At 39.2% G+C, this 25567-nt stretch overlaps 1 protein-coding gene across 2 annotated transcripts in view; it reads right to left on the reverse strand.

Moving 5' to 3' along the window:
* The window catches only part of grm2b (glutamate receptor, metabotropic 2b), a 30118-nt gene that overhangs the window by 4131 nt on the left and 420 nt on the right, over window positions 1-25567 (reverse strand). Inside the window, exons 1-4 of one of the 2 annotated variants that reach the window (XM_026167497.1) lie at window positions 23400-25567; window positions 18702-19317; window positions 3112-3949; window positions 1257-2320 (exon numbers count right to left, since the gene is read on the reverse strand). The exon at window positions 23400-25567 is cut by the window's right edge and continues 420 nt beyond it. In XM_026167497.1, the coding sequence (XP_026023282.1) occupies window positions 1257-2320; window positions 3112-3949; window positions 18702-19211 (2412 nt within the window). In that variant the 5' untranslated portion in view covers window positions 19212-19317; window positions 23400-25567. Of the gene's footprint in view, window positions 1-1256; window positions 2321-3111; window positions 3950-18701; window positions 19323-23399 lie in introns of both variants that reach the window. The other variant, XM_026167496.1, reaches the window with a different exon arrangement.

A 25567-nucleotide genomic window follows, 5' to 3' on the forward strand; every position in this document is an offset into this window, starting at 1 on the left:
GAACATGAAAGAAAATGTGTCTACATAACAGTAAAACCTTGGGCTCATCATGATTCACTAGGCTACCCTCATTACGATATTACCGTGTTATCCAACTCTAATTTGAAATGTGGCAGCTGAACCCACAGCCATTGTTATTGTTGTCACACAGAACCAAATCATCAAGATCTCCAGTGCAGTGTGAAACCCCTCATTCCTTCAGTTAATCTCTCGGTTGCAATTTTAGTATGAAGCCTTATTTCCTACAAAATGTATCTGGTCTCTTAGGGGCCACTAAGGATCAGGAAAGTTGGCTTTTGGTTCATGGGTTGAGTACCCAAAAGGCTGCTTACAACAGTCATGAAAAGCCAGAGGTTTCTCATGATACAAACCCTCTGTGACCCTAGACCTCCCCCCTATCTGTTTGCACAACAAAGGCCTTGTTGCACACTTCGACCAAAATGCTGTGACAGTAGCCTTGGGACTGCCTAAGGCATCAGCACTCATAACTTACATGGTCTGTCAGTTTTATGCTTAAAGTTTTGTGTTATTTATCCTATGTCACATTGCACAAATAAATAAATGCATTTATATATGCAGATATTAATAAGACTAATATGCTATATGGCTAAAGTCACAATGCATATTCAGCATGCTTATTCAGTGTAGTTTGATGCACTACAGACTAAATTTAGCCTGTAGTGATTTTTTTAAAGGCTAAATGCTGCAAAAACATTATCCCTATGCGACAACTCTGTAGCAGATTTGTCAAATTTCCTATTAGGGAGGTAGTGCCACAAAATGGGCAACAGTAGGCCGCTCAAAATGATTATCAATACAGACCATAATGTTGCTTATTGTGTTCCCTGTATGGGTTCCCACTGGGATTTAGCCTAGGTTTTTAAAAACAAAACCTATTGTAAATCTCTAGAATCCATCTCTTAGCTGAAAAAATGGGTCAAAGAGCATTTAGTAATGCCACGGTTTAATGAATCAATCTGACTGTCTTTAACTATTTCTATGTGTATATCTTTGTTGTTTTCTTGAAAGATCCTTCAACTCACATGAAAAGAAAGCTTTCATGAGTCTAGGTGAAGGTGATCAAATGGAATGTGAAAGTGACACCTTCTTCAGGGATGATAAAAACACAGGGGACAGTCATTTATAGACTTTGTTTGCACTACTCCACATAAGTTGGCTTTAGAGGTTTATAGAAATATGAATTATAAATACTCAATTTGCTATTTATCAGGAAAAAAAAAATTCTGGATAGTTACCCTGTAGTCACTGGCTGTGACGTAGAAGATAGGCTGAAAGGCGAGCCAGATGATGCAGGTGGTGTACATGGTAAACCCAATGAACTTGGCCTCGTTGAAGTTTTCGGGACACTTTCTTGTCTTGAAAGCGTAGACGGTGCAGAGGATGATGAGAATGCAATTGTAGGTGAGAGAGATGAGCATGCTGGTGTCCCTACTGTTGCACTTGAGCGTAACAATGTTTCTCCTCTCTGGGCTCACCTCCTTTCGAACCCCTGGCACCTCCACAAGCAGCCAGATAACAGCCACTAGAAGCTGGCAGGAGATAAGAGCACCACAGATTGCTACCTGGGAGGCCGGGCTGATGAAACGTGGCCGCTGCGCTCCATCCTTTACCCCACTGAAGATGCGAGCGATGCGGTTCGTCTTGGTTAGGAGAGCTGAGTAACATACTGCGAAGGAGGTCCCCAGGCCTAGACGGCGTAGGGTGCAAACAGCTGTGGAAGGCTTGGTGATGTAGATAAAGGTCATGCTGTAGCACATCAGCACTCCCAACAACAGGATGTAGGAGAGCTCACGTCCACTTGCTTTAACCACCGGTGTTTCATTGTGCTTGAAGAATACCCCTACTACTGACAGGGTACACAGTATGCCAAGGCAAGAAATGGTAACAGGCCCAATAGCCCAGGCATCCTCCCACCGGATGTATTCTTCAGGCAGATCATAGCAGCCAGTCAAGTTAGCCAGAGGCCACTGACCGAAACTACAGTCAGCACAGGTGAACTCATCCTGCAGGTACTGGTAGGACTGACAGGGAATACAGATCCAGCAGCACACATCACCAGGCTGCATGCTCTTCACTTCATTCTTCCTGCAAGGGTCACTACATTGGGAGGTTGGTGGCACATCACCACGCCAGTGCACCATGGTGGTATTCAAGGTCAGGTTCTGGTCCCAGTAACCAACTTTCTTGTAGACGAACTTCCCCTCGTCTTTGTGGTAATGAAAGATGTTGTAGCGGCTTATGCCATCACCAACTGAATCAAAGCGCACCATGTTCTCTGTGTCTGCAGGTTTGAATGGTGCTGGTGGGAAGCATAAAATACAGCAATGAAGACTTAAAGGAAATATAAAGGATTTAAAAATTCAAAGCCAGGAATATAATAATAATAATAATGACAACAACAACAACAACAACAACAACAATAATAATAATAATAATAATAATAATAATATAAGAATAACACAAAAGGCAAAAAAAGAAAAAGAGAGCCAAAGTTCAATTCATGGACTGAAGAACACATGTTTTTGTATAATTTAAATTAAAATACTTTTTTTTTCTGCTATTTCATGTAACAGGAAATATAAATGCACTGCGTTATATACAGCTTTTCCTATCAAGCCCTCTAAGCCCTTTATACTACAAATCACATTTTTAACATAAGACAGTTTCACGCATATGTTGTTAGTGTTAGTTCAGGAGGGCAATGGCACTTTGACAGCAAATTAGAGGATCCAAGGATCCAAACCACTGACCTTAGGATTAATGCACCTATTCAACACCTATTCAACCTCCTGAGCCACAGCTGTTCTCTGAATTTGTTCATTCATTCATCCTGTCAGTATTATTTTAAGAAAAGTATGTTCCCTGCCCGCTGTTTCTTCAGTGCCAATTCATGGATTATTTTTTGCTAATTGAATAATTACAAAGCCTTTCTCTGCTCAGCAGAAGTTGTTTGCTTAATCTTGTGTCATGGCTCTTTGCAACCCTTATTTGCTTTGTATCCATGGTGAAATATTACCACTTCCAACCATTTAAAAAACATGTTAAATTCTTTTTTTTTTCATGTTTGTTGTTTACTTATGTTGTGCATACCTTCAAATTTGGTCTTCAAGATGAACTCCTTGTAGAACCTTTTGCCATTACCTGGTTTCATAGCATCGCAGACCTTAGATGTGTTGGAGCACACTGCTTGCCTCATGTTGTGCAGGGCATAGGCCATCGCATAGACTGCGTTCACCACAAACATGATTTTGGATTCCTGTTCGAAAGTTCCATCTCGTAAGCTGTAGTCAGCACAGCCAGGCTCCTGTAGGTTGCAGTCAAACCGGTGCTCCCAGAACTCCCTGAACCACGGGTTCCTCATATTGGTCGATGGGTTCAGTTTGGTAAAGTAGTCTTCAAACTCTCTGACAGGATAGGAGGCTAGTTCAATGGTGAAAGCTCCATCTGCTGCAGTCTCGCTGCCCCTCACCAAACCCTCCTGTGCTCCCCACCCATCACTGGCCACCCAAGTGAAAGTGACATTCATTCTGGCAGCAGCCACAAGGAGCTCGCGAGCGTCCTCACTGCGCGTGAACAGGATGACAACCTTTGCGTTAGACTTTTGTTGCAAGGAGCGGATCACATTCTCATAGCCCTGGCGGTTCATGGAACGACTCACTTTGGCTGAAGTGGCAATGCAGATTTGGCGAGAGCGGGCCTCCTGCTGGAAGGCGTCAATGCCTGTTTCACCATAGTCACCCTCTGATGCTACTGTTGACACGTATGTCCAGTTAAAGTAACGCAGAATCTCAGCCATTGCTTTAGCTTGGTAGAAGTCAGGGGGCACGGTGCGAGCGAAGTAGTCATAGCGGGTTTTATCACTGAGCTTTGCACTAGTAGAGGCATAGCTGATCTGAGGGATCTGGAACAGTCGCAGGAGGTTAGCCACCTGAGGAAAGCAAAGAAATGAAAATGCTATCAAAACAGTCTCATCACATCCTCTCATATATATATATATATATATATATATATATATATATATATATATATATATATATATTATACATACACAGGAACTGCTGGGAAAAAAGGAAATAGGTGCAGTGATATATTGAAATATATTTAAACATAAATAAACATACAAATAAGGGGAAAAATAGTTTGTACAATTCTAAAAGCTTGAAAGTCAATATTTGGTATGAGCATCTTTATTCTTAGACACAGCCTGAGCTCTCTTAGGCAGGCTTTCTTTTCTAATCTTTGATGAGTCTACAGGTATAGTTCTCCAGGCTTCTTGGAGGACATTCAAAGCATTGCTTTGGATGTTGGCTGCCTTTTGTTTTGTTCTCTGTTGTGATGATCCCACACTGCTTCAGTAATGTTGAGGTCCAGGCTCTGGGGAGGCCAATCCATGACTGATAGTGCTGCATTCTGTGCTTAGCTAGGTATGGTTTTACTGCATTGACCCCAACCGGTCGCAGCAGACGGCCGCCCCTCCCTGAGCCTGGTTCTGCCGGAGGTTTCTTCCTGTTAAAAGGGAGTTTTTCCTTCCCACTGTCGCCAAAGTGCTTGCTCATAGGGGGTCATTTGATTGTTGGGGTTTTCTCTGTATGTATTATTCTAGGGTCTAAGGGTCTACCTTAAAATATAAAGCACGTTGAGGTGACTGTTGTTGTGATTTGGCGCTGTATAAATAAAATTGAATTGAATTGAATTCATTGGCAGAGTGTTTGGGATCATTTTCATGCTGAAAATGAAGATGCTACCACAAAGACACATTGCATGATGGATCAAAATCTGATGGTACTTTGCTGTGTTCATGTCCATCAATTTTGACAAGATCCCCAACACCACTAGTGACACTGCAGACCCTCACCATGACAGTGCCTCCACTGTATTTTGTATGTCAGACAAACCAAGTGATTATTTGCTGGAATTTCAGAAAAAGGCTTGAGCCGTACACTGATGTGCTCCCAACACTACAAAGTTGAACAAGATTTTTTAAACATACAGTCATATTTGTTTAAATTTATTAAATATACCTATTCCTTTAATTGTACTTTTTAACCTGTCTTGCATTACACATAGATGTTTTATCAATTCTTAATTACAAAAATATGGGTTCCAAAATAATAATGAAGAGTGCAGAGTCATTGTTTTTGCTGTAAATTGTATAATAAAGTGTAGAAATTAATTAATTTACTTATAAGTCCTGCATTAAGTATTTATTCATTTGTTTATATATTTTTAAGCTATTCTACTTTTTGACTTGTATATTCTGTTTGTAGTTTAAGTGGAGCCATTAAGTGCAGATTAGCTATCTGTCTGATAGTCTGATTCAGCTCAGCGGTGGAGACTGGCTGTGGAAACAGCAACAATTCAGTGTTTCTCTATCTCAGACTGCTTATTGTGTCAGAGATCCACATCACCAGCAGCCAGTGCCACAAATCGATTCAACAATAGTGCAGATAACAACAGCAACAATGGCAGACAGATATGAGTTTTATCAGTGGGATTTTTCTGTTTTCTCCACTTGAGCCATTCTGTCAAGTTATTGGGGGAAGATTTTGCTGGGACTTATGATACCCATGTAACCCAGATAATACATTAATTTCCTCCTGGAGCTGATTGCTGGTGCTGCTGAGTTCACCAGGGCTAGATGATAATCTTTGACTGACAACTCAGCGTGGCATCCTTGTTGAACACAAGCCTGCAGTAAACGACTGTGTCGTAGTCATACCATAAACTCATGGCAATTATTTTCCCACACAGTATTACAGTGCCATGGCAGCAAGGCAGTAAAAACTTGTCATTTTCCAGGAATCCCCTATGAGACACAGTGGTGATTAGTGAATACCCATGGGCTTCAATGTGACCGCCTCCTCCCTCAAGCACCACTGTTTGCCTGGAGGCTTTCCAAACAATGGCATCCCCGTGTATGTAATTGGAACCTACTACACTAACTCCAAGCCCCAATTAAAGTACCATTTTGTCTCCCAGGTCTCTCATTCCAGCTCACAAAATCCTAAACAGAGCTATTAGTCCTTTCTGTGATGATATAAATCATATGTATTATCCTGCATACACACCAAGTATACAGTGTTCTGCATGTAGCATGTTCCCAGATCATGTTACTCAGTAATATTTTGTTAACCTTGAGATGTAAGTTATTATTTGTAAGTTATTATTATTTGGTGCTATATATAAAAACATCCATCCATCAATCTGCTTATCCTTTTCAGGATAAGCTGTCTTATCCCAGCTGTCTTAGGGCGAGAGGCAGGGTACACCCTGGAGAGGTCGCCAGTCTGTCGCAGGGCTAACATAGACAGAGACGACCATTCGCACTCGCATTTATTCCCACATATGGGTAATTTAGTGTTTCCAATTAACTTGACAGCATGTCTTTGGATTGTGGGAGAAAGCCGGAGAACCCAGAGAGAACCTATGCAAACACGGGGAAAACATGCAAACTCCACACAGAAAGACCCTGGCCTGATGGTGGAGTAGAACTCAGGAGCTTCTTGCTGTGAGGCAACAGTGCTAACCATCATTAATTTAATTTACCACCTCTTTGTCTGCTCGATAGTGCACATATCAAATCAGCTAATCACACGGTAGCAATTCATTGCATTTAGGCATGTTAAAGACAACCTGCTTAAATTTAAACCAAGAGCCAGAAAAAAATCAAGTCAAAAGCACGAAGTTGAGATAAACAACATTAAAGTATGGATTCTCCATTGTGGGGATGGTATTATGGTGTGGAGGATACTTTAGCAGTAGCATTGTTGATGACCAATAACAACCATTTTATGACAACAGTGCTCCCATCTTCTGATGGCTGCTCCGCAGGAAAACATGCCTTCCAACAAAGTTCAAATCAAACTAGTTTCATAAACATGGCAGTGAATGTATTCACACGGCCTCCACAGTCACCAGATCTCAGTCCAATAGAGCAGCTTTGGGAAATGGTGGAACTCAAGATTCACATCATGGATGTGCAGCCAACAAATTTGCAGTAACTGTGTAATGTCATCATGAAAATATGGACCAAAGTGTCTGAGTAACATTTCCAGCACCTTGGTAACTGTATGTCACAAAGAATTAAAACAGTTTTTTTGGCTAAAGGGGATCGATATGGTGCTAGCATGGTGTAACTAACAAAGTGCCTCATGTATATCAGGTCAAAACACAGACGTGAGACTAGTTGTTGTTGTGAATGCAATCCACAGTAGGCTGTTAAGACTAAAAAAATCACACTAATCCCTATCTGCAAGTTGCCATCTGCTTAAACTTGTTAAGCTAAAATACCCAAAAGCTAAGAAGCAGCATAAAATACACCACAACCTCCTGAGGGGAGAAATAGAGTAAATATGATGTATTTTGGCATTGAAACTGTACCCAGTAGTATTCTTTCCAGTGATCTTAGTGTGGTCTCATGCAGTTATTTACACTGAGATATGTCTGTTGTTGAGACATAGGTATGCCTGATTAAATCCACTGATTAAGGTTATGCTGCCTGGGATATATACACCTTTTATGCAAGCTAACATGTCAGCAATCACAATGAGCCAGTCAGTCACACTTGCATGATAATAAGGTAGTTTCCTCTTGCAGGGTTTTTTTAGACAGGCAGTTGGCCTTCATCAATAGATTCTTGGAGAAGCTTGACAGCGCACCTTTCAGGACGGCACTGGAGTGTGTGACAGTAACCGTCTGTTCATCCTCATGTGGTATTTCCCACTTGTTCTCTCAGTCGGATAGAAACACCCACCGCACCGGCTCAGAGGAAGAGACACCAAAAACTCTAGACTTGTATTTTATTTTGTGATTAAGTCACATAGCTTTGGAGGACTGTACACTTTCACTGACACTCATTTATTTTATTTAGTTAAGACCTGGGTCCTTATTTTACAAACTTATAACTCAGGCTTTTAACTTCAGTCAAACTCATATTAAGTCTTCTCTATATAGAACTTTTTTTATTTTTAAGTTTGTGCATAATGAAGAAAGGTGAAATATTATCATATATGAAGCAACCATAATCAGATCTCTAGTGATGAACCAAACCAATATAGGTTGTTTGGATCAACTGCCCAAAGGTATTCCCAAAATTACACATAGTTCTGATCATAATTAAAATTGTACATTCACAAAGCATATTTACACAGCAGTCACAACTACAACTGGGGGAGGGGTGGGTATTTTCCACCAATCATGAGCGATCTTTAAATTGAAACTCTTTCCAGATGTAGAAGTAACATGAGCTGTGCCCATTTATTTTTTGAGGACGGGTTTATTATTACATAACTGCAATATTATTTGCATAATTAGTTTACAGACCTCATTAGAATTACAGGTTATTTTTAATATATCATAGTTATTATGGAAGTACATTAAATAGTTAAGGGTTGTTTTGGTTCTGTTGTTAAGGAGGCTCATTAGTCCAGCCAGAATCTCTTTAACAGGAAAAAACAGAGAAAACGCTCTATTATACTGCACAGGAAGTGCTTTCATGACTACCAATTTATACATAAACTAATATTTTTATTAAAAAGCTGTAGGTCTTTATATGTCAAGAGAAAGCTGTTTGGTAATCAACATTTATTTCATTGGCATGTTTATGTTGACTGATGTCATTACCTTGAATCATTATTTAAATGTTGTAAAACTTTACAACTTTTGGGTGACTGAAGGTGAAAATGATGCTTAAAATTGTTGGTTGTATTCAGTTATCGTGATATATTTGGTAAGTTTTGGTAATTATATTTGATTAATTGCAACTTGAAATGACTGAAATACATTTCGACCCTTAAATTTTGGCAAACATGGCCCAAATGGGGATATGTGCTCCTTTTCAGATGATCATTATTATTATTAAACTTTTCGTCCAGTTTTGATGAAATTATGCTCAAATGACCTGGAACTTTATCAAGTGCGAAATGCAATTGTCAAATATTAATTCTTTTATTATATCTGACCTTGAAATTGTCCTTCAAAGTAGTAGGAAACCTAATAATGCTTAAAGGTAAAGTTACATATACACATATAGACATACATCCCACAAGTGAGCTGCTGTTATCGCTTCCCGCATTGATCAGGTAAAGCATATACCCTAAGGCTATTGCAGAGCCTGAGTTTGAATCCTCCCTGAAGCCTTTTACTATGTATATTCCCAGCTCTCTCTCTCTCTTGGCTTGCGTGACATCTCTTCATTGTACTATTTCAATAAACACTAAAAAAAAAAAAAAAAGCCCCCCCAAGTAATATTTTCATTTTCTTTCAGAATAGGATATTGAAAGTACTGTGAGTAGAAGTTGCAACGGTTGAACAGATATAAACCTTTTCTCTACTGGTGCGCTACATTGTTAAAAATTTGAATAAATCTGATTGTGGAGACATCCAAAGGCCGACATTTGGCTGAATGATAAAACTAACATATCTACATATCATAATGTTCTGAAATTGTGTACTGGAGAAAGTGATCATGTCACATCATCCCATTCCACGTTTTGATCTGGCCTTGTAAGATGGACTCTAAAACTGGGTGCAGTTTTCTTCTGAACTGTGTGATGTAGAAAAACAATCCTGCTACGATTTCTAATGTAGGGCTAATGTTTCAAATTAAGTCTTCCTTTCTCTGATTTTTAAATTTGAACATAATAAAGAAAAATTATCATACAAAAAATTGTTGACTAGTGATTGTATAAGATTTTTTTAGGGTCATTATTTATGTTCTTTTGGCCTAGCAATTCAGTTACATAGATATTTTAAGTATTGTAAGTCCACTGAATAGTTACAATGTATCAGTTATCTATCCCAGTTGGTCATGTAACTTATATTTCAAACATTAACGTCCAAAAGAGCACCATCAGTATTCAATGTAAAAATATAACAGAATGACTGCTTTTCATGTTAATTTAAAAAACAACATTTAATTCTGCAAATTTTTGTCTACCACAGCCCCCTCCCTGAGCAGTTTCCATCAAATATATTGCATGAAAAATAAACCATGACCACATGTTCTGAGTAGCGTTGTGTGTAAAAAATAAATAAACAAATTAAAAAAAGGGGGGGGGGGGGGGGGGGCTGTAAAAAAGTGTTTCTATTTCAAGAAGAAAGTTAGTCGCCAAAGTAAAGGAATCTAAGAATGTAGTTAGACAATGGCCAACATGCCGAATATCTATGTCAATATTGGTTCAGTCAGTAATATGCATCATGTAGTTTAGACCACATTTGGAGGAAGCATTAAAAAACTGAAACAGCTGGAACATGGGAAGAGACTTTCTAATATGTCTTATAATATGTTTCAGGATGGAAAGCCCCAAAGATCAAACTGAGTCCTGTAGTAGATACAGCAGATGACACAGGTTAAATTTGTGCATATATGGTTTTACTGCTGAATTAAGTACAATGCATTTGAATTGTATTAGTTAAATTCAAATACTGAAATTGATAGGAAAGGGTTGAGTGCAAAAATAAATATGCAGTGTAAATCATTAAACATGTTAATTACTGATATTTTTAATCAAGCTGCTAAAAAAGTACACGGTAATTAAATTCTTGGGCAAACTATAGAGTTCATTTAATTTAATAAGAATAGATTTGTTGCTACATTAATGATACATGTCATTTTAAAAAACAAAAAGAACAACAATAACAATAAATGTACTAAGTCTGAGCTCCACTAAGTCCTTGTGTTTTTTGTAGGCTATGCAAAAACACATCAAAGGTAAAAGAAAAATAAACCTAAAAGTGATATAACTGTAAATGAATCGGAAAGCAGTTTGTATGGAGCTCTTTGAATGTTCAATCTATCATTTGAATATGATAATTTATCGGTGCACTGAAATATATGAGAAAATGGTTGTTAATGAAAATAACAGCTTAGCATCATTTTAATGTATGCAGCAGTTTAAACTTTGATCAAAACACTCACTGAGAGGGAGCAGCACTAAGGCTAAGTTGTTCTGCTCTACTGTGAAGAGACAGCTGAAACAGCAGAACACCGGTGGTGACTTAATTGACTGTGCAACATCAAACAGACACATAGTTTACACTAAAAATGTTCGTTCACTTCGGTCTAGTTTGTTTTTCTCTTATGGCAAACCCAACACCAAGTGTGAACCTTGTGTTCAGCTGCAGAGTCTCTCTGCAGTTCTCCAAAACCTTCTTCAAAACTGAAAACTCCAATCAACATTCTTCTGCTTGCTATTCTTTCCACTTGGAGCTATACACACACACACACACACACACACACACACACACACACACACACACACACACACACACACACACACACACACATACATATATCTATATATATATATACATATATACATAGTGGCTTGCAAAGGTATTCGCCTCCCTTGAACTTTTCCACATTTTGTCACATTACAGCCACAAACATGAATCAATTTTATTGGAATTTCAAGTGAAAGACCAATTCAAAGTGGTGTACACGTGAGAAGTGGAACGAAAATCATACATGATTCCAAACATTTTTTACAAATAAATAACTGAAAAGTGGGGTGTGTGTAATTATTCGGTCCCCTGAGGCAATACTTTGTAGAACCACCTTTTGCTGTAATTACATCTGCCAGTCTTTTAGGGTATGTCTCTACCAGCTTTGCTCATCTAGCGACTGAATTTCTTGCCCATTCTTCTTTGCAAAACAGCTCCAGCTACTTGCGTGTAAAGGATCCAAAGGGACTATCAAAAAGTAAACTAATTTTCAGACGCTTATGCAGTGCCACATTTCACCAAACAGCTCGTATGAACAAGGGCACAGGGCACTGCACAAGAACCTCAAATAATGTTCTATGTGATTTGAATTTGGCAATACACTCCAGGAAGTCACTATCACCTCAGATTCTAAATGTAAGTATATATGGCCACAAACAGACCCATATTTAAACAACTGAACTAAGCCACAGATACAAACACACAAACCCACAAAAACAAAGGGCTAGACCTATTCACGTGTACTTTATATAAGACCATGTCGTGCATGCATTTATGTCTGTGGATCCCAGCCGGCTGTAATCAAAATCTGATATCACAGCTCATATAGCTGGCGATGCAAAGGCAGAAAGGATTGTTTGTTGAATTGCTTGCATGAGCTATTTCAGGAACAGGCAAATCTTCATATTAAACATACACCTATTATTTCCTCCCACCAGCAAAACAATACTCACCACACGAGCAACCTTTTGAGCCACACTTGAGAACAGGAATACATCTGCTCTTTATCGCCTTCTTAGAAAATAATGCTTTGATATATCACTTCTAGCTCCTAGCACTTCTGAACCAGCTTGATAGGTTTGGCAATTTTTACTGTTATTAAGACTGAAGTGCAGTGCTCCTGTCACACAATCTTCAGTGCTAAATTTTAAATAACAGCCACGGGTTCTGCGTAAAGGCTCATTTTTTATTTATGTGATACTACGTAGGAAAAAAAACAACAGCTCTAAGACGGGCGAGATGAAGGGAAGTGCATCGAGGCACAAATAGGCTAGCACCATTATTGACTGTGTGGGTCTTGACTCGAACCAGCTTTCCAGTCATTACAATGTTTTCCTTCACTTTGAATGACATACTGATGTGCTAATTAGAGAGCTGCAATGTGTTCTCTGAATGTGCTAAACTTTTCACTTCTAAAATAACCGATATTATATTCAGCTATAATATCACATGATAAACAAAAGTCTTTTGAAGTTAACACCAAAGCAAGGTTGGTTTTTGTTTTTTGTTTTACCCGACTTACTCTGTGAGCGGGGGAAAACAGAATAAAGACAGAGTTAATAAAACACTGCACACCAAACGTATTAAACATCGATATGTGGCGGGACAGATGTTATAACCTGAAATTATTGAGGACCTTCCCAGATGCTTCAGCAATGATAAAATAGAGTTTATCTACCGGTCTTGAAGGATTTAGTTGGTGTTTTTTGAGTATAATTTCAAAATATTACACCTTTAGATGTCTGCAGTCTTGATGTCTGGAGACTGAAGGGAGATAAGTTGATATTGTCATATTACATGCCAGGGATGGTTCATCTTAAAAAAAAAATTTTAATGTCAAAAAAGTAACCCAAGATTTACAACACTTTTTTCCCAATCCATACATGAGTTAATGTAGGTAGATTAGACACAAGCAGCTGGGCTGTGCATATAGTCTGTGCAGTTGATTGAGCTGCTTCAGAGCTCTGCGTGTTGCATTTTTTTATCTTCAACATAAAGTTAATGTTGAAGATAAACCTGTGGCTATGCCTCTAAGAAAATGTCATTTTTTAAATTGTTCAGCTACCCAAGCATAAGAAATTGTGGGAACACATTAAAATTATTTAATTGTCTTTCTTAAATGATTTCTCTGTGATGCTAAGCTAAATCCATAGGTGTAAAATGTGTGGGCTGCTGGTTATGAATCATAGATGCTTCTATATGGCTAACATCCTGTTTGGCACGGCAAACTATTTTCAAAAACCTCAACTGTGAGAAGATATAACAAAGACAACAAAATACACTGGGATGAGCAAGGCAGCGATGCAAGCCTTCTAAATGTTGCTGGGCTAATTATGAACAAATCCTTTGAGACTAAACAGAAACTGGCTCATCTCCCACCATCGTTACCACCTCTTGTCCTTGGCCCTATCACAGGCAGCATCAGCCTTTTCCACACGCAGGTGGGCACATCCCTGCCAGCCAATGGAGACATATCCCGCAGATGGGAAAAGCAGCTTCTCTCAAAGTTCCCCAGGATGGTCTCTGGCACTCATCCTCCTCTGTTTTATAATGCCCTTCATCTCCACAAAGTGCTTCTCTGGGATAAATGGGGACTGTGAAGACAGTGACCTCTCAAAAAAATCCCACCATGGGCCTCAAGCCACTCTCACGGCTCGATTCATTAAAGTGCCCAGGAAGTGAAGGCACTCACAAAGAGACTGTTGAGCATCGTGACAGTAGAGGTATGTATTCAAATTTATACAAAAACAAAAAAGCAGAGAGTTTCTTTTTTAGCCTTTGTGACTGTGTGGCTGCTGAAGATTCATTCACAAGGAAATAGACAAAAAACAAGCTGTTCTTTTGTCAAGGCATCATCAACATTACTATGAAAGGAAGCCCTGAGTGTAATGAAGGCTTTAGAAGATTATAACATGGTGCTGGATATCCTCAGTCCCTTTCTGTCGAACTCTCCATTCAGCTTTAACACACTCTGACGAAGCATTCATCTCTGCAAGAACTTAGCTAAGGTTGGATCATATTCTGGCTGTAGCACAACTCAGTGTTATCTATACTCCTCAATGCATGGTGATATGCAAAATGAGACAGTTCAGCTGTCATACTTTATATTTAAAGAAATACTAGATTTCAAAGTGAAAACCATACAGCCTGCAGTTATAAAGGATAAAGGATTCAGTTATTTATAACATTGGCTTGACACTATGGCAAACATTACTGATGACTTTTTCTATTGAAGTGATGACACGTGATATTTATAAGTTAAAATACGAAGCTTTGTAAGTGACCTAGAGTACTACACAAAAGTCTTGATCTTTGTTTTACTTTGGACATTGGTTGCTTTTTCACTCATTTTCTTATAGCTGACTCACGTTCAGACTAATGTTTTTCTTTGTTTGTTGCTTAGTACAGACCTATGAATCATTCAAACATAAAAAAGGCACCTAACTCAAGGGATGGACAAGTGTTGTATCAACAGATAATAAGCAACTTGGCAAAGAACCAATTTTAAATTGTATCATTAGTCACTTTGACGCTAGCAGCCTTTCGCAAACACATAATTTGTTCCCATTTTGTTAGTTTAATCTACAAAAAAAATAAATAAATACCATGGACACCACAGTTTGACAGGCATAAAACTGTACTTCTGCTTCAACAACGTGATTCCCAAAGAGCTATTAGCCAAAAAACTTGGCATATCTCAGCATGGTGTGCAGTTTGTCATTATTAAATTTGAGGAAAGTTGACAAGTAGAGGACAAGTAGCGCATGTCTTTTATCTTAGCTCATTCCCATCACCCTCGAACAGTCACAGCAGATAACTGCCCCTCCTTGAGCCTGGTTCTACTGGAGATTTCTTTGTATTAAAAGGGAGGTTTTCCTTCCCACTGTCATCAAGTTGCCTGCTTATAGGCAGGCGGTTGTCTGATTGTTGGGGTTTCTCTCTATTATTGTAGGATCTTTATCTTACAACATTAAGCACCCTGGGGTGACTATTGTTGTGATTTGGCACTACATAAAAAAATTGAATTGAATTTACTTGAACTGACAAAGGAAGAATTGTCATCTCAAAAAACTATCCACAGCCAATAAACAGTGTCTGAAAGTCATGTATAATAGGGGGGGGGGGGGGGCAAATCCAGCATGTCCTGTTCACTGAAGCCTCAACAGAAATGGCCTCAGTTGAAGCATGGCTTTCAAGAAGCCATTCTTAAGGAAGGGAAACAGGGAGCAAAAGCTGCTGTTGCTTTTCATTAATGTAAAACAGTACATTAACTCATAACACACCGGGGAAAGTAATATTTTACACTACTTGCTATATTTGTTATACGTTACTGCAGAAATTGACTTGACAGATTATATCATAACCAGTTAACACTATAAACCTGCAGCTACAGGTGATCACTCATCACAGTCTTTGTTATCTGTTGTGGTTTCAGGTTCTGGCTGCTGTAACGAGTAACGAGTCAGTTTAGAAGGCAAAGCTGGGTTTTTCAAATTGGACTGAAAATCAACAGTTAACACTTATGGAGTTATACTAATCATCAGTCACCCTAATCATCAGTGTTATCATCAGTATGTGTGGAAGAGGTCAGGAGAAAGGTAGAAAAATGAGTGTCTATAACCTTTTGAAAAACCCAACAGAGGCTCTGTCGTGGTTTGGGGCTGCATTTCAGCCAGTGGTGTTGGGGATCTTGTCAAAATTGATGTAATTATGAACACATAAAAGTCCTGCCAGATTTTGATCCACCATACAATACCATCTGGAAAGCATCTAATTGACATTTCTTCTTTTCTTTTTTTTTTTTTTACCATGGCAGTGATCCAAAACACACTGCCAACAGAGTAGAAACATACCAGGATAGAAAAATAAACAACAGAAGACTACCAGTCATGGACTGGCCTCCCCAGAGCCTGGATATCAACATTACCGAAGCAGTTTGGGATCAAGGTTGTGACTAATATCAAATGAAAAGCTCTGTCCTTCAAGAAACCTGAAGAACTATTCCTGAAGACTACTTAAACACGTTACAAGAAAGGGTTTTTATTAGCTTTAGAAAAGCTGAAAGAAGCTTTTTTTTGTTTGAAAAGCAAAGCCACAGCATCCAGTGGTCAAATTAGACACAAAAAATATGAATCAGCAATATAACTGAATAGAGATGTTACTGAATGAAACAAAACTGTTTCATTAGTCACATACATAAATCCGTGAACCAGTGAAACATAATGTTGGTTTCCACCACAGGAACTAACGGGCTTTTTAGGCCACCATAACCTTTTGTGCCTAGTCAAACTGCCTCTGCAGTACCTTGCAGAGGAGAAAAAGTACCTATTCCACAGTAAGTTCTTCTCATCAGCCACAAAAAACTGCTGAGCATGGACTCATTGCTTACTGGCTGAATTTGGACAGGAATGTAGGAAGAATGGAGGAAAGGAGTCTGTTCAAGTAAGTTAACTTTCACCTTCACCAAGTTCCTGCAATGTAAGGTAGCTATAAGTAGTGAGAAACCTAAAAGATTTAGCAGACAATGAAACAATTTGTTATAAAGCATAAAATGATTATTGCCGTTTTATCATGACAAGGATATTGTTACTCCTGTACAATGAGTCTCCTAATGCCTAAGAGGTTTTGTGTTGTGGCAAAAGCCAGTGCCTCTGTTTGTTTGTGTTTTCATTGTATTTTATTATTGCTGGGTTTCTCTGAGACAAATATCCAGGATAATCCCGGCAGCCAGGATGCTATGCTTTGAGGTCCTTTGACTGAGGAAAAAAGTGGATAGACATTGCCTGTAGAAAGTTGCTGTTAAAACTGGTGATCTTCACTGTGTCACCAACTTTTAATTAAATGTGATGGAACTGTACTGTTTGAACAAACAAATCTGAAGTTCCCCACAGTGTAGTGTTTCAACTGCTCAAAACAAGTTAGAGGGCAGAGCAGTGATATTTCTGGAAAACCACAATAGCATTTTCATTAGAGGTGAACATGTACTACAAATACTTTGTGACACACTGAAAAGGTTCCTGTGGCAAAGATTCCACTGTTGTACTTAACAGATCGCATGACACAAAATCTTAGGAGGCACAAAACAGGATGAACCCCAAAATCAAAAAGCAGAACTTGAGTTATTTTATCATTTCAGTCAGTATTAATTAAATATTGGTGTATAATAAATGACTATTAGCTGGATTAATGATGCTTATCATGTAACAAGCGAAAAACTGGAAAACATTGGTCCAGTTATTATCTGAACTCAAATGTGATCATGTTGCCGCACCCCTAAGGCTAATAGAGATGATCTTTACTTGTGTATAGTTTACCCAAGGCTTCGCCACATATTGTGCGTGCGTGTGTGTGTGTGTGTGTGTGTGTGTGTGTGTGTGTGTATAACCAAATTATTCCTGAGCACTTTGTCTTGCTAACACTGAGTGCTTCAGTAATTATGTCATGTAAGGGCAATCAGAGTTAATTAATTATGGTCAGATGAACTGCCTCTAGCAACCTTTCATACATGTGTGAAAGGTCAGTTTTCCTTGCAAGGCAGAAATGAAGTTGCTGACAAAGTGATTGATGTGTCTGTGAATGTTGATGCTTCAGACAAAATAATCTCAGTAAATTCTTACTCCAGCCAAAGAGAAACCTCTTCTACTGAAGGCTCAATTCTACAGCTTGTGAAAAGTGGAGATGCAAGGATTCTTTTAGCAACTTCAACATGTGAATGAGCATCCACCCCCATGTAACACAATGCATGCTCACAAAATAAATAACTGGAATAATATTGTGAATTAACAAGTTTTTTTTAAAGGCGTACAAGTGTTAAGTTGCAAAATATTTGCTCTTGAAATAACAAATTACTTGATTACAGATGCAGACAAAACGCAATCAACTGAAAAGACTACATATACACTTACACACTTAAAGAAACATTAGGACTTTGTTTTGGTGAGAGCCCCATAGACAAAGAAGATAATTACCAGAGGCAAAACTTCCGCTCATTGCTGAAATAGATCACTTATTGTGTTTGGGGTGTCAGTGCCTTTTGGATTCATGCTGATAACTGACACATACAATGCCTTGCTCTGTAGCTAATTTTGACAGATCATCCAGGAAGTCTGTGGTCCAATTTTGCTAACTGTAATTCTAAAAATATAATTGCATGCGTTAGATGGGGACCAATAAGCAAGTATTTCTGTTTCTGCAATGGACCCATGCAGTTTATGGATGCACCTTGCTAACCATGCTTGCTAGCATAGGCTGATAACTTAGCACCTCAACCCCTCATCCCAGATGAGGTCAGTACAAGACGTAGAAAACCCACATGATGTACCATAGCTATACCATATGGTATACTATTTATCTTAGTACAGTGGCATGGCAATTTTGCATGTGTCACAGTTTTCAGTAAAGGCATGCAAGTGCAACTGATACACTAAACAAAGGTTAATATACATTTGCACACTCACCTGAATTGAAACATCACTGTAAGATCCTCCGATAACCCCTGAGATGGCCAGTGGAACCTCATTTTGAATTGGTCTCGAGCCGTCTGGGCAGATGAAACCTGGGTCGTGCACCTTAGTGAGGGATGCTCTTACAAAATCTAGCGACTGCTCCAGAGCATAAGTGTCTTTCGAGCAGGTGTCCAGGATGTGAGCCCCCAGCTGGAGACCAGGAAGGATGCGATCGCTGGAGTTAATCTCATCAAGTGCCAGCAGCATGGCTTCCAGTCTCTGGATCCCTCTCCCCTCGTTGATCTTACCACAGTCTTCCATTCCATCGCCTTTTTCGTGCACCGGGAACAGGCCTCCAATCACCAAGTCCCCATCGACGATGATCTCACGTTTGGCTGAAGGGGGCAGTCTGGAAATACTAGGCAGGACTCCTGGTATCAGCAGCTCGAGAAGGAACACATGGAGAGGCCAGTAATGTGCCGAATTGGCCTGCGACTTGGGGCAGAGCACTGCACTCAGCATGGCAGGACCAGGTAGCTTGATTTAGCAGGTTGAAGTGGAGAGCAGAAGAGGTTCACACAATTTGGAGGCAGATGTCTTTCAAGTCCTCTGTCAGTGAGTGCAGCATCTTTCCTTAAAAAAAAGGGGGAAAATTAATATATGCTATCTATCTATCTATCTATCTATCTATCTATCTATCTATCTATCTATCTATCTATCTATCTATCTATCTATCTATCTATCTATCTATCTATCTATCTATCTATCTATCTATCTATCTATCTATCTATTACATTTGTATCCTATTCCTGTGGAGTAAAATGTAACGTCCTTGCCCAATGTCAATGAAATTCTTGAACTAAATATGGGTCAGAGGCCTATTGGTCACTTTTTTGCTCACAGGTTTACTCAAAGATATGAACAGTCATGCTTTTTCTCTCTTATCTTTTTAACTGATTCTTACCTGAACTACAAGCCTTTTTCTTAACTTTCCTGACTTAGAGTCTATATAATTACTACAGAGAAATGGTTTTATTGAAGACTCTAAATTTAAGAATTCTATCTGAAGGCTGAAACACAGCCATTAATCTTAGAATTTACTTTCTGAAGTGAAACAGAAGACCTTAATATTTTAGTCAGAGTCTCAGCAGTTCCAGTGTGAAATAAATAAAATTTTATCTGAAAGACTGACTCAGTGTTACCACCTTCAAGTGACCACATCAAACATTTATTGATATTTAAGGCACCTCTTGACTGAAGCATAATTTCCAGGCAACGGAGATATCACATACACGGTGATTCTCCTCAATGGATGTGGTTGCCATGGAAACATGGTGGGTAAAAAATAAGGGTTGGACTGCAGGGGAGTGGGCAGAGAGACATGTATGCTAATATATTCCTATCATGTTGAAGTAAGATCCACCGGGGGTTGTCTGATTAGGTGGGCAGGTTCAATCACAGCGCTCTTAGAGAGCCAATCGTATTTATTCCAAACACAATTATTAATCACATTTATCAAATGCATAGTTCAGAACAAACACATAGATTAAAGTAGATTCATACTCTGGAATGTATTTTTAAAGACTTGTGGTTTACTTTTCTTTTTCTGCAAATACTATCAGAATTTCTTATCAGACCTTATATTTCAGCAGTATTACTCACAGAAAGCTCTGAGGGATGTAACAATGGCACATAATATCAACAAAAATTGTCTGTGGGTATGTTTTTCCTTTTTTAAATAGAAGTTGAGCTATCAGAGGAGTCACGCTGGTAAACCCACAGAGCTTGGCAGCAGTTTGGACTAGGCGATGTGCTGCCGCTACGTTCTCCTTTAAGACACAGTGGGAAGCGTATTACTGACTTTTCCCCTTCTGTCACACAGTGTTGTTACTTACATTATAATACTGTATAAAAAAAGATGCTCGTGCATTGACACTTCTTTTATTGGCAGTTCTATCAACAGTCGTTTCATTGAGTCTGAGTGTGTCCTGTTTCCTGTGCTCACAGAGGCAGAAAACCGTCACAGTGGGGTTCACAGGGACTGGTTCCAAAAACACCAGCGACACAAGCATAAGTTCATGCGTGCGTGCATGCTTTTGAACACTTCAGGATACACAAGATACTGTGAATCACACAGGATATTGTGAGGAATATCCTGTGACAGCACAAGCATCTCTTGAGTGAAAATGATGAGCAAAAAGTGTAATGAATGCCAAATTTCTTACCAGATAAATATTACATCAGATTAGGGGTGGGGAAATCTTATGGTGCATTGATGAATCTGTACCCATCAAACTAAATTACATGTGGTAATATACAAAGTTACAGCCTCTGTCTCATGTCTGCTGTGTGTCTTGAACACTACGTGCAGGTGTATGGGACTGCTGCAACACATTTGCCCTATTATTAGAAGCAAGGTGAGAAATCAACTTGGAGAGCTCAACTTTAAGAGTCTAATTGGTCTTCAGTGCTGTCTGTTGAGCAGATGGGGGCTTTCTGGTTGCAGAGACTAGGTCACAGTATGAATTAATGGTGCAACAAGGAACAGCCAATTAGGCTGGTCAATACAAACTAAGCTAAAGTGAGGTTAGAGATGCAGAAGCTCTTCTAAAACCTCTAAGAACTGCAAAGAAATGCTGGCGTGGCTGAAGTGGACAGCTATTAAAATCAAATTTCTTCCAATTATTTGCATACATTCTTTAAATGGGAGCAGTATTATCAGCTTACATGAGAATTAAAACAACAACATCTGCTAAAGTAGCTTTTATCAGGCCTCGATCACATCATTAAAACTATCTTGAAACGGCTGTCACACTCACACTGAGCAGCCAAGAGAGTCACACGCTCCCCAGCTGTCTGCGCACAATATTCCCTCTGAAAGGCAAGTTCAAAAAGAAAAGACGGTGTGCTTTACTCAGCTTTGAACCATCAGCTAATGCATTACTGCTCCTGCCCAGCACAGAGGATTTCTCCAACATTAGCATAAAGAGGCTTTGAGAACACTATTCCTTATTGTCCTTACTCCTTATCCCGGTATAACTAATGTGTAAAAAATGACTCACCACCCAGTTCCTTTCAGCAGTGATGGTGATTGGCAGGTATAATCATATTATCTACGCAGAAGTACAGTGTTATTTATGTCTGGCGAATGAGCTGAAGAAATGAATGCACCTCCTTTTTTGTTATCATCAGGTACAGACTGAAAAATAATTGTTATAAAACAATAATTTATATTTTTAATTGTTTAAAATGGTGACACAACTCAAAATTTGAAGAGTAGACACAGTCTGCATGCAGTTTTATTGAAAAGTACTCGATGTGACATTTAATTTAGAGCCCGATCCACTGCACATGAATCATTAAGCCGGGTGAGTATGACAGCCTAAACAGCGTACTTGTCCTATGACATTTAAAACACTACTTTTCTGTGCTTATCTGATTAAAAACTAGATTTAGGTTTAAAGTTTAGAGGTTACAGTGTTATATAACATCAGATAATAAACTGTCAAAAACTGAAGGTTTCAGTCAGAAGACAATACACAAATCATCCACTTCAAAGCATCAGATCTCTACGTATGAAAATGAACTACAAAAAGAAGAGAAAACTGCAACCTCAATAGCTCATCTTATGATTCCCATCATTATATAATCTCCACTGGGGACCCAGTTTATCCCTCCACCTGGACTTGTCAGCTGAAGGAATTAGGATCCCTCTGTGGTGGCCAGCAGCCAGCTGATTGTGTTTGAATGTGAAATAAATGCGTATTTTTCAGAAAAAAAATAGTGCAGTTGTTTAATTTTTACAAAATAAAATAAAATAATAAAATAATGCCCTGTCAGTATGTTTATTCATAGGTCACACTTAGACTGGGAGACAAAGGACAGATGTAAGAATTACACGTGCTAGAGCAGATTTTCTTTGTTTCCTCTTGGTGAGCATGTTGGTGAGCATGCTGACACCATCTGATGATAAAATACATAACATCCATCAAGACACCGTGGTGGTGTCTCCCATAATAAATAACTTACCTTTGAGGTAAATCCTACCCCATCACTCCTGTCTGACTCCTGTCATAACAATATGATGCGTGAGATATGTGGATGATTCCAAAGCAAAAACACTTTCTTCACTTTTTGCAATGACTCGATACATTTACCAGCTGAATTACTTCCCACATTAGGGTCGAACCACATTGTTTATGGCGCTGTCCAAAAACAAAAGCCCTGATTGGTTTGAGAGGAATCTCTGCTTCACTCAATTATGTAATTTTTATTTGAGACAGTGAATACACTCGGGTCAAGCAGGATTACAACTTCACATATTCATACAGGGAAATGCTAGCACCTCCACAGTAACACGCAGGTATTGGGATGGCTGATAATAAAGTGAAAGAAAGTCTCCTCCTGCTATTTTTGGTTTGTGTTGACAAATAGACTTTGGTGCATCAGATGTGGCTTGTGAGAGGGGGAATGGGGATAAATGCTGGGAAAATCATGAACTGCTGATAAGGTATTATAATAACGGACCTGTTGGGAGTAATGTTGTGGCTGTGGGATACATGCTGGGGGGGGGGGGGGGCGACGACTTTGTAACAAAAAAAATAAAAAATAAAAATGCAAAATCACGTCAGATAGGAAAGACACAAAGTACTTTCTGTGTTAAACCCACCGTCAGTATAACATCAAAATTATGAAGGGACCATTTCTTACCTGTTAGTAGCACTAGGTGTTTCTTCCCGAATGGATTTGAAGGGTTTCTTTGCGCAAGCCGAGCTTCAGTACGTTAGAAACGTGAAGAGCTTCATGTGACGAGCAGATTCCAGATGTTGTTCACTTTGGGCATCTTTGCCAGGCATCGGTTTGGATCTGTCCTTGGTTCTGAAGTGTTCTTCACATTGGTAAGTCTTACAAACTCCTTTCGGTGCCCCCCAACTTGTGCCTGCCAGCCACAGTGACTACGAGCCCGTAGACTACCGCCCAAGTGCTCATATATCCATCCACAAGCGCAGCAGAAGGACCGAAGGCTTCTCTTTGTCTCTCACAGCGAGCAGGACTAAGAGGCAAGTGAGTCTAAATTAAATCATAACCGCGCATTTTTTAACGTTACATTTCATATTGAACGTCGCTTCTCTTCGGAAAGTTCGTCAAATTAACTTCAAAACAAGCGGCGCTGAGAAAATCCTGCCGTAGCCCATCGGCTCAGAGACGCACAGCCACTCGCAGCTCTTCCACAGAGATAATGAGTGCGAGAGTCGACACCGTGCTCGTCTCAGAAACCTGACGATGCTTCATACAGCGTTTGTTTGCAAGTCAGTGAAGGGAGCCACAGCAGCGAAAGATGTGTCATTATTTTGAGTCGCTCTTATTTGTAAAAATAAATAAATAAATGTATAACTATAATAATTTTCACTGTTCTTTCTGCAGGACTAAAGGATAAAAAGGTGCATCAACTTCTCAAACAGGTCAAGTGACTTATTCATGTGGAGCTGAGCTTGTATAGTGTCAATGTCATTTTTAATGATAAACCGAAAAGAAGAAGAAAAAAGGTGATTCGCATAGATTATATAAACCGGATGTCTTCTGCTAAATTTAGCAAGATTTTTTTAAAAGGAAAATGAGCATCAACGTTGTTTTATTTTTTTGTTTTTGTTTTTTAACCACTCTATGAAGGCTGGCCAGCTCCTTGTTCACCTCCATCTCATTAAAACTGAATCACACTCCAGTTGAGTGCCACAGCACTTCACAAACTCAAGAGGTTGGATGCACAGTTGGTTTTTCATTGGATAAAGCACCCCCCCCCCCTCCCCCGTTCACTATACACATACACAATAGATATCATTTAAAAGTTGGCATATTTCATTTTTCTCCAGATAACTAACCTTGCTGTGCTGTTACATGTGTGAATACACATAAACTTTTTCTTGACTCTCTGCGCTAATTATCACTATTAATTTGGCTACTTTAAGGTCTGTGCAGCCAGAAGTGGGGAACTTCAAAGTCTGTTGCTAATTAAGACTAGCTTTACATACAGTTCTATGGCAAAACATTTTTTAGAGACACACATCTGTGCTACAAACTATGCACTTTTCCATGTGTACCAAAACAATATTACATCAGCAACATTCCTGTTGTACAATTAGGGAGAAGTGCAAGGGGGAAAAAATCTGCTGCACCAGCTTGGATTGTGTGTTCACAATTCAGCCTGCTGCACAACCGGTTGCAGTTAAATCCGGTGATATTCAGGGAGGAAGATGAAATTAATTCTGAATGAATTCAGCTCCACTGCAATTCGCCACTTACCCACACATATAAAACACATCTCACCGTTTGCATTTTTTTAATTTGTGGATTAATAAGCCACTTTGCAGTTAGGGGTTGGCAAAAGGCGAACTTTTCCTGTGTACAGTGGCAATTAAAATGACGAGCGGGTGCAGCTTGTTGCATAATTCCCTCAGCTAACACAAAGGGACCAATTTTCTTCCCTGAAATAGAATTGTAGTTTACATTACAATAGTTGAGGGCATGTGGGCGGAATACAGAGTTTATATAGGAACATGCCAATTAATGCCAAGCAAAATTACAGAGGACAGAGGGAAAGTGCTCCCAGCCACTGGCCATTGCACAAAAATCAGACCACTTGTCTCTTTGTAATGATGACAAAACTATCGGTCCACATCCACATCGGTTCTTTTAGTGTTTTGTTAATGTCCACACACATGGAAATGCAATCTTACTTGAAGAAAACACTATCTCACAGACAGACGTAGGTGTAGGTGTCACAGATAAGAAATGGACAAATATCTTCTGATCAGATTACTTTTACCTCAGCTGAGTCAGTCACTCTTATGTACCCACAACTTGGGCCTCTATGCTGCACT

This window comes from Astatotilapia calliptera, chromosome 5 (assembly GCF_900246225.1).
Source record: "Astatotilapia calliptera chromosome 5, fAstCal1.2, whole genome shotgun sequence".
NCBI lineage: Eukaryota > Metazoa > Chordata > Actinopteri > Cichliformes > Cichlidae > Astatotilapia > Astatotilapia calliptera.